Source organism: Poecile atricapillus, chromosome 2 (genome assembly GCF_030490865.1).
Source record: "Poecile atricapillus isolate bPoeAtr1 chromosome 2, bPoeAtr1.hap1, whole genome shotgun sequence".
In the NCBI taxonomy this organism is placed as follows: domain Eukaryota; kingdom Metazoa; phylum Chordata; class Aves; order Passeriformes; family Paridae; genus Poecile; species Poecile atricapillus.
This window is the reverse complement of record NC_081250.1, coordinates 58,001,834-58,018,118: the sequence shown is the minus strand read 5'-3', so window position 1 is coordinate 58,018,118 and position 16,285 is coordinate 58,001,834. Positions and strand designations below refer to the sequence as shown.

At 41.5% G+C, this 16,285-nt stretch overlaps 2 protein-coding genes across 10 annotated transcripts in view; both read left to right on the top strand.

Annotated features, from left to right (window-relative positions):
* LOC131575658 (probable 2-ketogluconate reductase) overlaps positions 1-16,285 on the top strand; it is a 173,918-nt gene that overhangs the window by 38,930 nt on the left and 118,703 nt on the right. The gene's annotated exons all lie outside the window — the stretch shown is intronic.
* ADNP2 (ADNP homeobox 2) overlaps positions 1-16,285 on the top strand; it is a 43,988-nt gene that overhangs the window by 10,997 nt on the left and 16,706 nt on the right. For 5 of the 9 annotated variants that reach the window (XR_009276829.1, XR_009276828.1, XM_058831394.1 and 2 more), the window contains exons 4-5: positions 1,403-1,492; positions 4,770-7,197. Coding sequence is in view for 7 of the 9 variants with exons in the window: in XM_058831394.1 (XP_058687377.1) it covers positions 1,403-1,492; positions 4,770-7,197 (2,518 nt within the window). In the remaining 2 variants the exon portion in view is untranslated. Of the gene's footprint in view, positions 1-1,402; positions 1,493-4,769; positions 10,066-13,236; positions 14,472-15,392; positions 15,518-16,285 lie in introns of those variants that run through there. The other 4 variants (XM_058831392.1, XM_058831391.1, XM_058831393.1 and 1 more) reach the window with 3 other exon arrangements.

Below are 16,285 nucleotides of genomic sequence, written 5' to 3'. Positions count from 1 at the left end.
ACAAATACATGACTCATTCAGTGTCTAGGTGTTGATTAGATTGCAAGGGATGTATTTATTGTTGCCCTGAACTTTTCTGGATTCTCTTTGAGCATACTTGATGGTTGAAAGTTGAAAAGGTAGACAGCGTATTGCAAACTCAGCTGCATGTTTCTAAATTCTTGAATAATGAAGTTAAAATCAAATTATCACTGGCATGATGTTCTGGCTTACTGTAACCTGCTGAACACACAGGAATGCTCATATTTGCATGGTGCAAATGGGCAAGAGCCTAGTGTAGACAGAGCCTGCATTAAGTAGGATTCTGTATTTGATTGTTGAAGCTTTGTTCCTCCTTGTTGCTGACTATATTCTGTGTTGCTGCTAAATTTCACTTAACACCAACTATTAGATTTATGAATTCCACTCCTTTTGTAAGGTCATCTTATCTTAAATGTTATTTATTATCTGCATCTGCTGTTGCAGTGGAGTTTGGTACAGAGATGGAAATCATGCTGCCTTTAAGTATCTGCAGAGTTTTGAGTGAAGAGGGATTTGTGAAAGGGAAGAATGTGAGGGGAGAATAGATGCAAGTTTTCTATGGGTAAAGCCTAGATTTGTAGCCTGTGTTTCATCCAAGCATTCACGCGTGCTGTTGAATCTAGTTTAGGGACTTCAGAAATGCCCAGTAAACAGGAATCTAGGTTGGTTTTTTTTTGTTTTTTTTCTTTCATTAAGTTTGTGTTTAAATATATGTGGGTCTCAGGAATCTGGAGATGAACTTAGTATTTTTAGGATAGTAGCTGACTTTTGAGGGATGTGAACTGCTCTGCTGGGATTAATTAGAAGAAGGCTGTTAGGACAGTTGCTTTCCCTGACACAGTTGTTGCAAACACAAATATTTTTGCTTTTGCAACTTCAGGAAAAGCAGCTCTTGGAAATCAACTGTGAATGTCTTTTGTTTTTCCAAGTTAAAAATATAACAATGCTATGCAGATTTAATACTAAAACCTGTTGCAAAGTAAATGGTAGTGGTAAGTTAATAAATGGAAGCAAGCAATGAAATATTACTGATGAAGGTAGAGGGGGAAAATATTTTAAGTGTTCACAGTGACCTTGGCTGGAAGCAGTGGAATTCAAGTGTAAATATTTTCACTCCCTATATTATTTTCAGTAACTCTGAAATGTTCAGAATTCCTACTCTATTACCAGGCAGTCTGCTGGACAAATATTTGAGGTAAAATAAATTAAAGATGATCAAAGAAGTAATTTCTTTGAATAGAGTTTTGTGACTTCCAAGTCATCCTCTCTTTGTGTGGGTTTTTCTTTCTTATTTTTCCTTATTTTCTACTGAGAATTTCTTCATATTCAGAAAAGACTGCAAAAGCCTTGTTTTCATTTCTTTTTTTTATTTTACTTTTAGAATCTTAAAAGTTTTGATGCAGGTGAAAGCTACTTTCGTAACACTTCATGGAGTGATGTCTCTCCTTGGGAGCCTGTGGGCAGAAGGAAGGTATGTATATTTGTGACTCAAATTCTGGGTAAACATGTTGCGTAGAGTTTGTGAATTTCACAATTTTCAGAAATTGGAATGCAGCTTTTTTAATGTTAAAAAACAGCATTTATTTATTTATTTATTTGTGCTATTAGTTAGGGAATAATCTTATATTTCCTACTTTCTTATATTTCCTACTTGTTTTTCCCTGTAATGCAGCTGCTTGTGAGGACTTCAGTTACCATTTGCAGTCTTTAAGGATACAGCCCTGAACATCAGTGCTAAGATGTCACACTGATGTTCTGCCTTTTTAGCCTAACCTAATATGTAGTCTTAGCATGGTCTTGTGTGCAGGATGGCTCCTGTTTCATTGGAAGGGTGAAAATGTGATTGCATAGATGGAAGGGGATTAAGATGAAATTACTATTATTGGCAGTGGAAAGCTTTCCAGTTAGAATTGTGTATGTGAAACAGCCTTTGGTTCTGTATAGCTACACTCTACAAGAAAGGCAGGGTTGATGTGAACAATTCTTTAATTGTATATAGTTTCTAACATGCTGTGTATAGAGCAGAGGAGTATGTCCAGAAAAAAGGTAGACTTGTCAGTCCTGCTGAAGACTCTTGGAGCCCCTCATTGCCTCCTTACAGAAGACCTGTCAATGAAGTTCAGTGTGGAGCTGATAACACGTTGCTTTGGAACAGACTTGCTGTGCCTTTTAGATACTAACCTTGTTCCTGTCCATTTCCTTAAACAATTTTGGTTTATTAATATGTATCATTCACATATCATGCTGCCTAGATTTGGGAAAAAGGAAGTAGATCCTTCAGGATGTTTTATTCCAAAGTTGTTGCCATAAGGGGAAAATAAGTTGTTTCCTCCTGTAAACTCAGTAGGCTGGAGAAGTTGTCTATGTAAGTGAAGCTGGTGGTTTCCACTGTTCATACTATTTTTAGGAGGACATTAACAATTCTGAAAGAACTTTGGTTTTTTTTGAGGCTGTCCTGTCTTTCTGCATGATTCTAGGTTGTGGGGAATGTGAGACTACACAACAGAAAGTGTCATTATGTTCTGGGGTAGGTTCTTTGAAGGAGGACTAATTTGAGTTTACTGCAATGTCTCTAATAAGCCTTCTTTTGGATTCCATTTTTATAGTTGAAGGTTGTGTTGGTCAATCTCCAAGATGCTTTGTTTTTCCTAAGTGGCTTCTAATTCTTACCAAATTTTCTATAAAACTGGCATGCCATTGATAGACTGTGGTAGCGCTTGTGAGCAGAAAAAGCCGATGAGTATGCAAGGAGAACATGCTGGCAGAACGGTTTGTAAAGTGTTTGTGTGGAAGAGCTCTCTTGCACACAGAGAATATCAAAACAGCGTACTTCTGCATGCTTTTGTTCTGCTGAAAGAGAATTGTTTGGAATTATTTCTTTGCCATTTTACTCCTTCAGAAGTAGCGAGGCATATCTTCTAGTAATGTTCTGTGTGCTTCATTAGTGTCAGTGGCCTTTCTGCAGGTGGGATACTTCAATATTGATGCGTCTGCTAATTTGCTTTGTTGCCATTTACTAGCAGCTGAGATTAGACACCTAGAGAGTATAAATAGAAGATAATTCAGTGATAGCTTAGCAGTGTGCTTCTTCAGAACAGCCTTAGCCAGCCAGTGGCGTTGTCTGACCCAGTCTTTTGAATTTGGAACATAAATTTTGGTTATCATCAGGAGACTGTCCTAGTAGATGGCTGACTAACCTGCCTGGCTATATCCCATGGCAAAAAAAGCCCCATACCTGCACTGTTGGTCGCTTTATTGGGAACGGCGAGAAGAACGACACAGACTCTTGTGGAGTCGAACTGGAGAATTTCTTGCAGTTTATTACCTCAGGTCTTTTTTATAGACCGATACGTGAAAAGTACAGAAAAGAAAACTCGTATTGGTTAGTAAACTAACACATCACCGTCATTGGTCAGTGGGGTACACCATCCCTCGACCTTCTCTTGCAAGAAAACAAGAAACTGACAAACAGCACCTGCAAGGCTGTTTTCTATCTTTGAGGATTGTTTTAATTCCTCCTTATGATTTCCCAGGCCACTTTCTCAGGCAAGACTGAGGAAGTTAAGTGGCCTGCTATTCCACAGGCACTGTGCTCCCTGCAACTGTTAGTTGCAGTACATACCTGCACTGTTAGTTGCAGTACATACTTGCACTGTTAGTTGCAGCTGCAAGTTGTGTTACTGGTGTGTCCGTGAGGTATGTGTGATCTAACTGGGCTGGATGATGTAGCGGCAGAACAGCTTGTTCCCTCTGGGTTCCGTTTCATGAGGGCAGAAATCAGTGGGGTGAGAAACGTCTGAGGGAACAGACAGATCCTGCTAGATTTTTGAGAGTGCGGATTTGTTGCATGGCTGTTGCTGTGACTGATTCTGTAGTTTTTTGCAGGAACCAGGGTTAACTTCTAAGAAGTTGATCAGAAAAAGCAGTTGATGGAGTTTTTCAGAAAGAGCAAAAAACGCTCATATAGATATGAAAATCAGTGCTGTCATGTGACATAACTGAGGGAGCAAACCACTGCTTAGTGCAAGATAGATGTGTTCTTAAGCAGTTACAATACTTTCCTGAGAAGAATATGTATGCTCTATACTGAGTGTTTTTGAGGAAATTTCCTAAAAAATTACTATGATGTGATGCCCAGTGTGTGTGAATTAATACAAATTGTATATATGAGTTAATACATTGCTGCTTTATCATAAAAAGGGGATTTTACTACTTTCTATTATTATTTTGGCTCCAAAAGAATGTTCTTAAAAAAATCAGTTGTTTATGGCTTTTGCTGGGAAGCAACTTCTGGAGAGTTTTCAGTGAAGAATAGGCTGTTGAAATACAGAAAGTAAATCCCTGCCTTTTTTTTTTGTCCAGTAGATAGGAGCTGGCCCTGAACTAAATAAAGCTTTATAAGTGTTATATTAAAAGGGCTGCTATTCCTATGTGCAGTGGGAATACAAATTCTTCCTGGATTGTTCTGTGACTCTTGTTTTTAAAAACAGGCAGGCTTAAGAATTACTTCATGTGAACTAGGGTAGAAGTAAACTCATTTAAGGCTTCTTAGTAAATTATTACAAAATAAAAAAGGCACAAACATTTCTCCCCTTAAGTATGTCATCTTTAAATGTGCTTTTCACAGCCAGAGGAAACTGTGAAGATATATGCTATACATCCAGCGAAGCATTTTTGACAGCTGATAGTGTGGATTTAAGCAGATACCAGTGGCTGTTTCTAAGTGGATGTTTTTCTTTTGTTTGCAGCGATACAGAACCAAGCCGTACTGCTGTAGCTTATGCAAGTTCTCATCCAAATTGCTTACTTCTTTCAAGAATCACTTGCATCGTTGCCATGAGGATGAAATTGACCAAGAGATGGTGGTTTCTTGCCCAAAATGTACATTTTCTTCTCATCCCAAAGTAGTGGGAGAACACATCTGGATGTTTCATTCATCTAGTAAACGAATACAGAACTATACAGTTAGCATTTTGGATGGCATGAAACAATTTAGGAGTGACATCATAAACTTCACATGTCTAAAATGTCAATTCACAGACACCTTGTATTACAATATGAAGAGACATGTGCTGATGAACCATTTTGAAAATTTACTAAGTGTATATTTCGGTGAGAAATGTGATGAAAGCACACCAAATTCATTTGAGTTCTACTGTAAAAAATGTAATGCTCCTGCAAACAACCCAGATTCTTTGATGTACCATGTATTGACAGCTGAAACACACAGAGACCTGGAGAACAAACTTCGATCTCTGATTTCAGAACGTCTTAAGAAACCTGGATTTGTGAAACAAATGTATATTGCTCCAAAGCCTGTCCCAGGTGTAGCAGCAGCCGCTCCATCTGCAGGACCTGCTGCTGTCCCGACAGGTGCTGTGACAGCTCCATCTTGCATCCAGGTTGCATTTCCACAGAACAATCAAAACCAGAGCATGGTGCAGACACAAGCAGTTCAGAACACAGTCGGACCAGTGACTGTCCCAAGTGCCTCTGGCAGCCTCCCACAAACCACCTGTGCTCCTGCCGCTATGTCCTTGCAAGTTGCTCTTGTGCCCAGCAATCCTCCCGTGGCTCAGAACAACCTTGGTATTCAGCCATCACCTTCACAGCCCGTCGTTGTTTCTCATGGGCTCCCTCTTAATCATTCTGTTGGGACTATAAATAGAACTGTGGCCCCTGCAGTTCTTCCTCTTAATCAGCCAGTGAGGCCGGGGCTCTTTCCTGTTAATCAACCTGTTGGTACTATAAACAGTCCAGTTCCAGCTGGAACGCTCCCTGCTACTCAACCTGTCAGCCCTGTGAATCAACCAGTTGCACCAGGAGTCCTCCCTGTGAATCAGCCAGTTGCTCCAGGAATTCTGTCTGTCAGCCAGTCACTTCCTGTGACACAGACAGTTGGGTCAGGTCTTCTCCAGCTTAACCAGCCTGTTGCCTCTGGGGTGGTTCCTGTCACACAGCCTGTTGGACCTGGGTTCCTTCAGCTTAATCAACCTGTTACCCCAGCAGTCATCCCAGTAAATCAGCCAGTTCAGCCTCCAGTTTCTCAAAGTACGGCTTTTTTGACCGCGGGCTCTATACTGAGGCAGTTGATTCCCACTGGCAAGCAGGTTAATGGGATACCTACTTTCACGCTGGTCCCCGTCTCAGTTACTTTGCCTGTACCTCCTGGCGGTGGAGTAGCGACTGTGACACCTCCACAGGTGCCTGTCCAGCTCATGCAGTCGGGGTCAGTGGCTCAGCTGTCCCAGTCACCAGCCAATGCTCCCTCTCCTCCCCTGATTCCGACCTCTGAGAATGTATCCTTACAGGCCTCCCCGCCTGCTCCTGAAACAAGCCAGGCCGTCAGACAGGCCAAGCAGTGGAAGACCTGCCCTGTTTGTAATGAGCTTTTCCCGTCAAATGTCTACGAGGTGCACATGGAGGTGGCCCACAAACCTTGTGAAATAAAAGTAGAAACCCCAGAACCTCACAAACTTGCAGCTTGCGCACCTTTTCTGAGGATGACAGAAAAGGCGATCCGGTGTTACGCTTGTAAATGTTTTCTCTGTGAGGCAGAGCTCATGAAGCATATCTTCATGCATGGCTTATCTTGCTTGTTTTGCACAGGTACTTTCTATGACTTAAAAAGCCTTGTGGAGCACAACAAAACCGCACACAATGGGAGAAAGCAGTTGCATGCAAGTTACAGCAACAGAGGAATTCAGCTAGGTAATGATGCTCAGGGTGGCCTTGTGTTTCCACACTTCGATTTCAACACAGTGCTACCAGACGAAGACATGGGTGAAAAAGAAGTACATTTGGCAGTTCTTGTTGGAGTATATTCAACAATTCTTGTCCCTGTTTACATCAAAGTGAAACCTCAGACAGCGCAAGTGAACAGGAGATGCACCAGAAAAATGTTCACCTGTCCCTTTTGCTTAGGTACGTTTGCTGGTAGAGAAACCTATGAAAAGCATTTGAAAGAGAGGCATCATATAATGCCGACTGTGCATACGATTTTAAAGTCTCCTGCTTTCAAGTGCATCCACTGTTGTGGTGTGTACCCTGGAAATATGACTCTCACGGCTATTGCTGTACATTTGCTCCGTTGTAGAAGTGCTCCCAAAGACACCAACTCGAGCCTGAAGATGCAGCTTGAGCGCACTGAGAGGAAAGAGCTGCTGTTTGTGAATGGTGAGAAGCATATTTCTGTGTTACTGAAAAGAAAGCAATCAGATTCCTGCTTTGTTGCAGAAGACCAAAGGAATAAGGAACAGCAGCCTCTGGGCTTAAGTACTGGCATAGCTCTGTCTCCAGAGAACGAAGTGAATTCAGGGGTGGTGCCTTTCAAACGACAAAAAATTAGGACTGAGATGAGGAAGGTTCCTTCTAGTGAGGATTTCCGCTTTCTAGCGGTAGATCCTAATCAGTATGATCACAATTCATATGAGGCACAGAGACAGTTTTTGTCAGACTACTTTCACAAGAGGCCATATCCTTCTAAAAAAGAGGTGGAATTACTTTCCTTGCTGCTATATGCGTGGAAAATTGATGTTGTATCATTCTTTGGAAAAATGAGGAATAGATGCTTAAGGGCGATAAAACGTCACAGACCGTCTGTGCTGATGGGTTTCAGTATGTCTGAACTAAAAAACATTAAGCACAGTTTGAATTTAAAAGATGGACCATTGGATGTGTAACCCAGCTTTTTATAATAGCTAAATGCAATCCATAATTGCTTACTTACAATTTAGCAGTTTATTATATTGTTTAACTTGCAGACTGGCCTGTTGAAGGGTGCAGTAATACAAAAAGTATCATTCACTTGTGACTGTTATTGTGAAAGGCACACGTAGTTGTGTATTTTGAAAGCTAAAACCTTCAGACTTAAACATCTGGAATTTGTTTTAGCTTTTAGCTTTTTACCTTCCTTGGGGGTAGTGTTGTGAGTTGGGTTTGTTTTTTTTTTGTGGTTTTTACTTTTTGGGGGGAGGATTGTTTTGTTGTTTTGTTTTGTTCCACTTCCATTTCTTTTTCTTCCCCTCCAGGCTCCCATTGCATTTTTTATACCACCATGTAAAACCCATGTCCTTATTAAAACCAAATTTTATTTTATTTTATTTTTCTGCAGTGTCAGCTTTTCTAAGTAATGAAATGTGTAACGGTGGTTAAAATAACAAGATGAACTATGTGAAAAAGATGTATTTGATTATTTGTATTTTTAAGTCCTGATACTTTTGAACTATTTCTGGTTTATCTACTGAAGAAGTGATTGCAGCCATTACATCCATTGCCCCTTCAAATTCCCAGTGCACTGTTAGCAGTGAAATACCTGGCATTGTGGTTTTGTCCTCAGTCAGGATACCTGTGCCTGTTAAGTCTGGTGATCTGTAGTTCCTGCTGAGTATTGACATGGTGAGGACTGAGGGGCTTTTGGGTGCCCACTGAAGTGTTACAGTGAACTGGCTTGAAATGGTTGTGTTATCTGTTAAATAGATCTTGCTAACCAGAAGTGTTTATCCTTTTCATTAGGTGTTGAGGCCTGGTTGTTTATCTGTTGTTCAAAGCTTGGCAGCAGCACTTACTTTGTTTTCTTTTTCAAAAAACAAAGCTGCTTTGGAGAGTGTCACATTGCTTTGATACATGGAGTGTATGACCTCTGTGCATATGTGTAGAAGCCCTATCCAAATATCACCCAAATTTGGTGAAAAGTCTGACATTTTAAATTGCTGTTTTATAAGGTAATAACTGAACAGAGCCTACTCCCCAGCAAATTATATCCCTGGCCTGAAGTCCCTTGGGTCAGAAATGGTACAAACTAAACCTGGATGGATTGTTAGCATCAAGACTTTAAGCTGTTGAGTACATGAGCCAGTGATATTCATGTAGTGGGTGGTGCTTGTTGGTCTTTAGAGGGCATCACAATAGTATAAAAACCAAACAGATTTACCTTGAGTATGGACTAACATCTTTGTTGCAGATTTCAGAAAAGCTGTTGGGAAGGTTCACTTGATTTGAAGCACAACCTGGTGGCCACATCGAGGCCTTATTGAGTACTGTCCTTTCTGGATATGCTTGTTTTCATCTGGCTTGTCAAAGAGTGCCTCCAATATCAACAGCCAGTTACATAATAAATAACCTGTAACATGCATTGGTTTTATTTCCTCCTTTTCATCCCCCTCTCCCCACCCTTCTTTCTAAGAAGAAAAAAAAAAGAGTTCACTTGTGCCAGTGATAGAAGGAAAGAGTGATATGCCCAAGCTTACTTCTGTTTTTTAAGGTAGTAAGTAGACTTTTGGCCTGTGCCATAGTTTCTAAAGCAGATACAGAATGTTTTATTGCTATTTCTGAAAGGGTGTGACATTTTTAGCAGCATTTGGTGACTTCCTGCCTGAGGTTCTATAAGCTGTTTGGAGTTATATTTTGGATAAAATCTTAATATTTTCATATTGATTGCTTCAAAGAGTTTTAATGTGTATGTAACATATGGTTTCTTAGAGAGAACCTGCAATTTGGAAAAACCTAGTAATTTAATAGCAGTGTTAAACAAACATTATTTATGGGATCAATTCTGTGCCCCACCTCAAAAAGTGATTGAGAAACTATGTGTTCTTATGGCCTCATAATAGCTCCTTAAAAATTAAAAAGTAAAATATACTTGGCCATAGCACACAGTTCATGAAAACTGTTCAGAGGGCTTTGGGTGAGGAAGAGAGATGCGCTCTAGAAGTCCTGAAATGTGAGCACTTGCTCTTACAGCCCCTGTCCTGTGAGCCCTGTCTTCTTTGGGGCGGTTCTGCTGGTACTGGTGAGACTCTAGCATGGGGGAGTTTGGCAGTGTGCATCTGGGGAAGGCTTGCTGTGAATGGGGGAAGATTGTGGAGAGAACAACGTGGCTGTGGGGAGCTGGGAAGTAATTTCGTGGTTCGTCTGTGCTTGGGGGACTGAGGGAACAATCCAGTTTTTCCAGAGTTTTCCTACATAGTGTCCAGTGTTGATGTTAAACATTTTATTTATTGGATTTTTATTTCACAGTTTCAAATAAACCAGATTTTTAACTTTCTGTTAGGTGTGTGTGCAAATGATTGCATATCCGTCCTCCAACCTCTTTTAATACATTAAGGGAACTTCATGTGAACATTTCTTTTGGTACAAAATGGCTGTTGAAAGAGACAAGAGGGGAAAGTAGGAGAAAGTAAGATGGAGAACTTGGATCTAGATGCTTCAGGTAGATCTTAGTGCATATAGTAATTATGTAGTATCTCAGATATTAATAGCTGCATTTTTTCTTAGAGACTGATATTCCTAAATCTTGGTACTAATTTGCTATCACTAAATGCTTGTGCTCTTGTTAAGTGGGTACTGTAGAAATAAAAACCAGATGAATTTTGAATTGTGAAAGTGGTGACTGAGAACATAGTTATGGTTGTGGTTTTCAGGAAGGCCAAGGAGCTTGAAAACAGCCAAGTTAAAAATCAGTGGCTTTAAGTAAATCAGGCTTTTTGCTTTTGGCTTTTCACAGGTAAAGTCATTCCAATAGAAGGTGTTAGGAAAGACACTGCTGCCCCTGCCTCGGGCTCCACATAGGCAGTGTGGTAATTGGCTCTCTGGCATTTCTCTGACAACAGAGCCTCACACTGATGGGATATGGGAATGGGAAAACAGTGGAGCTGCCCTCTGCAGCAGACTTTGCAAGTCCTTGAAGCATGTGATGAAGGGAGCTCTGGTCCACTGTGAAAGAAGCCCAGTTGGGAAGAATGTTGGTTGGCTTGCAGGATGACTGTTGCAAGTAGTTGTTTCATATGGTACTGAAAAAGCCCCAAATCTGCATGTATTCTGCTTCTGAAATACATTGGTGTGGAGAGCGTTGTGCTGTCTTGAGTTTTGTGCATATGAAATAGTGTGGTAACATTACTTGAATATGTAGTAGGAAGGATTATTATTATATTGGTCATGGTTCTTCTGTATATGCTCATGTGCTGGGAGTTAAGTGAATATTGTTTGGTAAACTGGCATTTTGGAAGGGACCAATAACCAAAACACCTTCATGGTGGGCTTTCAATACTGTGTTCATGTGTGAAATGCTACCTCCCTTCACAATCACATTCAACTTTTTTTTCCCTTCAGTGTTTAAAATTCAGAAAACCCCAGATGCTTATTCAGGTAGTTGTTGAATATAATTTTTGTGTGTGCAATTCTCAACAAAATTGTCTATAAAGCTTTATTTCTACTGCAGCTGGCTGTGCCATTCTCAAACATATTTCTCAAACTTGAAAACATGATTGTGGACACCTTTTTGTAGGAAAGATACTTGATGCTAAGTAGGAAAGTACAGATACATAAAAAAAAAAGTTGCAGCTAATAGCAAGGGGGATGCCCTCCCCAAGATACCCAAGAACAAATGAAAACCAAACACCTGCCCTAAAAACCCAAGCCAAAACAAAACCCCCACAGAACTGACAAAACCCCAAAAACAAACAAAAAAGCCAAAACAAAAAAAAACACAAACAAAAAAACCCACCCCCAAACCTTAAGAAAATTAAAAGATTCATGTTTTTTTTTAAAAGTCAGGAGGCCTTTGATTCCTCTGCAATGTGCATGTGAAAATGACAAATGGAGTATTCATGAATGAAGGAAGACTTCGTGGTATTGCATTTAAAGTCTTAACACCTTTAGTGCCTGCTGCCTCATTCCGTATCTCTTTCCAGCTGTTCAGATCTGACAAGCAGCCTGCAGCTGTGACCATTTCTCTTCTTACTTGGGTACCAGACCCCAAAACATGTGTGGGATTGTTCTTTTTTGCTCTGCACTTGCCCAGTTTAATGTACTGAGTGCCAGGGCATGTCTGTGGTTTGTGTGTGCTTACGGTGCTGCCCCGTGTATTTGAGGAGCACATGGGCCGTGTGCCCATCCTCTTTAGGTCCACATCAACTACTGTTCATCAAGGTTTTACCTAGTAATGTTTTTGAGAGCAGCTTGTAATAGAATGAGGGGAAGTAGAAGTCTCAAGAACCTTTGCAGGTATTGTTCTTATTCTGTCTGCTTGTCCATGGAACAGGAGCGAGGCAGTTCCTGCAATCCTTGAAGGCTGAGTTGCAGGTGGGGTGTGCATTGAGCTGCACCAAGTAAGCCGAGGATGGGACAGCTGACAGCATGTGTGTCATTAAAAACCATCAGGCTTGGACTTTTCTGGAGAAAGATATAATTGTATTATCAGAGACAGTGTCAATTTGGCTTATAGTTTGTTTGGAAATGAAAAAAACACTGAATTTTGAGTGAAGTGAGTAGTCTGTAAAGCAGTATTGCTGTCCATTTGCTGCATGGGTGTGAGACAGCCTTGCTGGGGAACACATCTGCTCCGTGGTTCTCGTACTGGCTGCTGCTGTATGAGTAGCTGAAGAGGAATGCACACTTATGGATGGATGGAAAAATGCCGAGACACCAGCTCAATCACAGTCAAGGTAATGTAGCAGAAGGATTACATAAAAGAAAAACAGTCAAAGGGGTGAGAAATTCCTCTGGCAGTTCCGAGTTGCTGAAATGTGGAAGATGCTCTCCTGTGGACTGGGCTCGTTAGCTGTGTTGTCACACAGGGTATATATGCTGGCAGTGTCACCTTTTAGAAAAGATGATTTCTGTGAAATACTAACTTTAGGCACTTTGGCACTTTTTTCATGTGTTGTGAAATTATTTCCAGGTCATGAAGGGCCAGTGCCCATAGCAACTTAATTGAATAAGTCATTTGCATATAGATACAATGACATCCATCTGCTGCATGTCTGTGTGCCCAAGTTCTGTGTGATTCTGTGGTGGCTGCACAGGAGTGAGGTGGGCTGGTCAGCAGCCCTCCTGCAGCACTGTTTTGCTAGCAGAGAGAGCAGAGTGTGAGTGGTACAGCTAAGTCTTTGTCTTGTGCTTGTTTTCATGGAATTATAGGATGGTTTGGACTGGAAGGGACCTAAAAAGACCATCAAGTTCCAATCCCTTGCCGTAGACTGGGACATCTTCCACTAGACCAGGTTGCTCAAAGCTCCATCCAACTTGGCCTTGAATGTTTTCAGGAAGGGGGCTTCCACAACATCTCTGGGCAACCTGTTATAGTCTCACCACCCTCACAGTAAAGAACTTCCTCCTGATACTTAATCTCTTTCAGTTCAAATCCATTCTCACTTGTTCTGTCACTACATGCCCATTTAAAAGGTTCTTCTACATCTTTCTTTCCACTCCTTTCAGGTACTGGAAGGTCACAAATATGCCACCCATAAACTTCCTCCAGGGTGGACAATTCTCTCAGCCTTTCCTTGCAGAAGAGGTGCTGCATCCCTCTGACCCTTTGCATTTTGGAGTAAGAGTTCATTTTAAGGTACCTGTCTGGGCTGACCAAGTCAATAACACTTGTTAGTGTTATTCATGCTTTGAAAAGTGCAAGTCTATTTACACAACTTGTTAATGGAGGAAGAGCTGCCGGGCAGCCTTGGTGCTGAGAAGAGCCAGTATTGTACATGAGGAACTTGAGTGCTGGGACTTCATAAACAGCATCATGATTTACAAACAAGCGTGGATAAAGGTCAGTCAGCCATGGATAAAGGTCAGTCAGATCCACCCAGCCCACTGCTGCTCAAGGGCAGGGGTGGCCTTGGCACAAATGGAGGGTGACGTGTGACCACCTGTGCATTCAGCGTGGGATTGTGCAGAGACAGTGCTGGGGTCAGGGCTGTGAGATTGAGAAGGATCAAGTGTGATTGGGACAGGAAGACATTTTTAGGATGACCTTCAGCTGAGGGGAGCTGCGTGAGGTGGCTGCTCCGGGTACAAAGGGGCTGCCACCCACCAGTGCAGCCCAGCACTGGGCAGTGTCTGTAGGAACCTGCTGAGTCCTGCAAAAATGTATGTCCTGGGAGCAGACTGAAGCCCAGGTAACAAGGGTGGGACTCCTGCTGGGTCAGAGCCTGGAATGGTGTTTGGAAGTGGAGTGGCAGCTCCCTGTTAAACACTGCACCAGGGATGGCTGCTGCAGGTGAATTCCCAAAACACCTGTTAGGGCAGTGGCTGTGCCTCACACTCTGCAGTTTCTTTGTGAAGGCCTGGGTTTTGCTCAACGTGGCTTTGACCAGGTCCTTGCAGGAGTGAGGAGTATGAAAAGGATCTGGGGTTGCTGGATGCTGGGGTGCTGTGGGAGGGGATGGGGGAGCCTCTCCAGAGCCCCTCTGAGCATGAGACCAAGCTGGTGATGCTGCACCAAGGGGCTGGGGATGGCAGGTCCATGGAATCTTGGACAGAGCAAAGGACACTTCTGCCACTGGATACTTCAGATGCCATTTTTGTTCTTTAACAGATGAATTAGAAACCTTGGACTGGAGGCTTTCTAATAAAAATTGTTCAACTAAGAAATAAAATGTCAGATATTTATAAAATATTTTAAAAATAATACAGATGTTAAAGAAAATTCACATACTGTTCTGAATGCTTTCATTTTGGAGAGGAGGAGGGAACCAGAACAACAACAGCAACAATGAAGAACTCTTAGTAGTGCAAAGCTCTTGGGGAAACAGAGCTTAGCAAAATGATATATTAATAGAAAATTAAAGACATTTTCTCAGAGCAGATGTTTCCTACTGTTTCAGTTGCCTTCAAGCACATGTTCCTCTGTGGCAATGAGGTCAACTGTCATAGAAATACCCAAAAATCTTGGGTAAAAGGTGAAAACCTTGAAATATCCCAAAATATGCAATTTGTGTATCTTCATCTAGTTTTGGAGTAGGTGGAAGAGAAATTAACTGGCAGGTTTCTGTTACTTGCATAGAACTTTTGCTTTGCACTACTCTGTGGTTGAGCATTGTTAGATCTGCTTGTGGTTTTGCTGGAGTATTTGTATCATGCTGAGAAGCACAGATTTCTCTTCAGGAAATCTGCAGTCATAAAACCTTTAAATACAGTGACATTACTATTAGAAGATATTTAGCTGCGGTAGCCAGTTTCCTGTTGCCTCTCTCTGGGTGGGAGGAGGTGGATTCTTAAGGATACAGGAGGGCAAAAATGTTAAACATGCAGTTTTAGACAAAGGAATTCACAAACCCTATAAGCAGAGCCAGCCAAGACCAGAGGGATAAGTTGTGCTTGGAAATACTGTGTTGGTGAGAAGTCCTGAGAAGGGCAGTTAACACTGCAAAAGGGAATTACTGGGGGTTTTTTATTTTTTATTTTTTTTTTTATTTCCTTTTTTTTTCTCTCCTTTCATCCATACTGCTAATTAAAAGCATGTTTTCTTATTGCGCTTTGTATGATAAGTCAGCTGTAAGGGAGAAGCAGAGCATTGGGGTCAGGCTGGACTGGATGGCTCAGCCCAGAGGCACCCCTGCCTCAATTTACCTCCTTTTTCATTTCAACAGGAGATTATATACATTGTGCCTGGGTGGTCACACATCAAGCAAACCAATGTTGCTCTAATTTGAGAGAGGGGCACTGTGCCCTGATGGTCATTGTTGGGGAGATGTGGTGATCTGGGGCTGGGTCCTGTCCGTGCCCTGGACTCCTCGCTGGTTTTCCCAGTCCTCCCCTTGTGGAGGCCCCTGATGCCAGATTAAAAATGGTGCTGACATCTACTGGTCGTTTTTCAGATATTAATGCACTCATTTGCTTTTCCCTCTTCTTCAGATTAAGACAATAATGCTGAATTTACTGATTTTTATGATAATTTCAGGTCCGCACGAGAGTTCTTTGAACAACCACGGTTCTCTCAAAAAAAAATCTTCAAAATATTCAGTTCTTTGTTCACAAGCGCTGAAACTTTGACAGTGTGTCTGTGTATGTGCCTGTGTCCCTGGAGTACCCAGTTAAATGAACTTTTTGGATTGCTGGTGACAAAAATTATGGTTGTGGATTTGAATCACTTCCATGCCAACCATTTAATATATCCATACGTGTCCTTGGTGTCAGGTATCCTTCCCAACTGGAGAATTACGTTCTTGGGGCAGCCCTGAGTACGTTTTGGTAGGCATCTGCAAGAGGAAATGAATTTACATAAAGCAAGAGAGACTTAAGCCTGTGCAGATTTGAATGCAGTGGCACAAAAAATAGAACTGAACTTGTAGGAAAGTGTTAGCTTTAAACAAAAACAACTGAAAAATCCCAAGGTGCCTGCATTCCTTCTAAATCAAAAGCAGTTGAAATGTAATTCCCCTTGTGCTGTGATGCCACCTACGGGATTTCTGTGGGGAGCACAACCCTGTCACAGCGGTTAGATTTTTAATCTTAGGGTTGAAGGTTTATTTTAAAACCACAA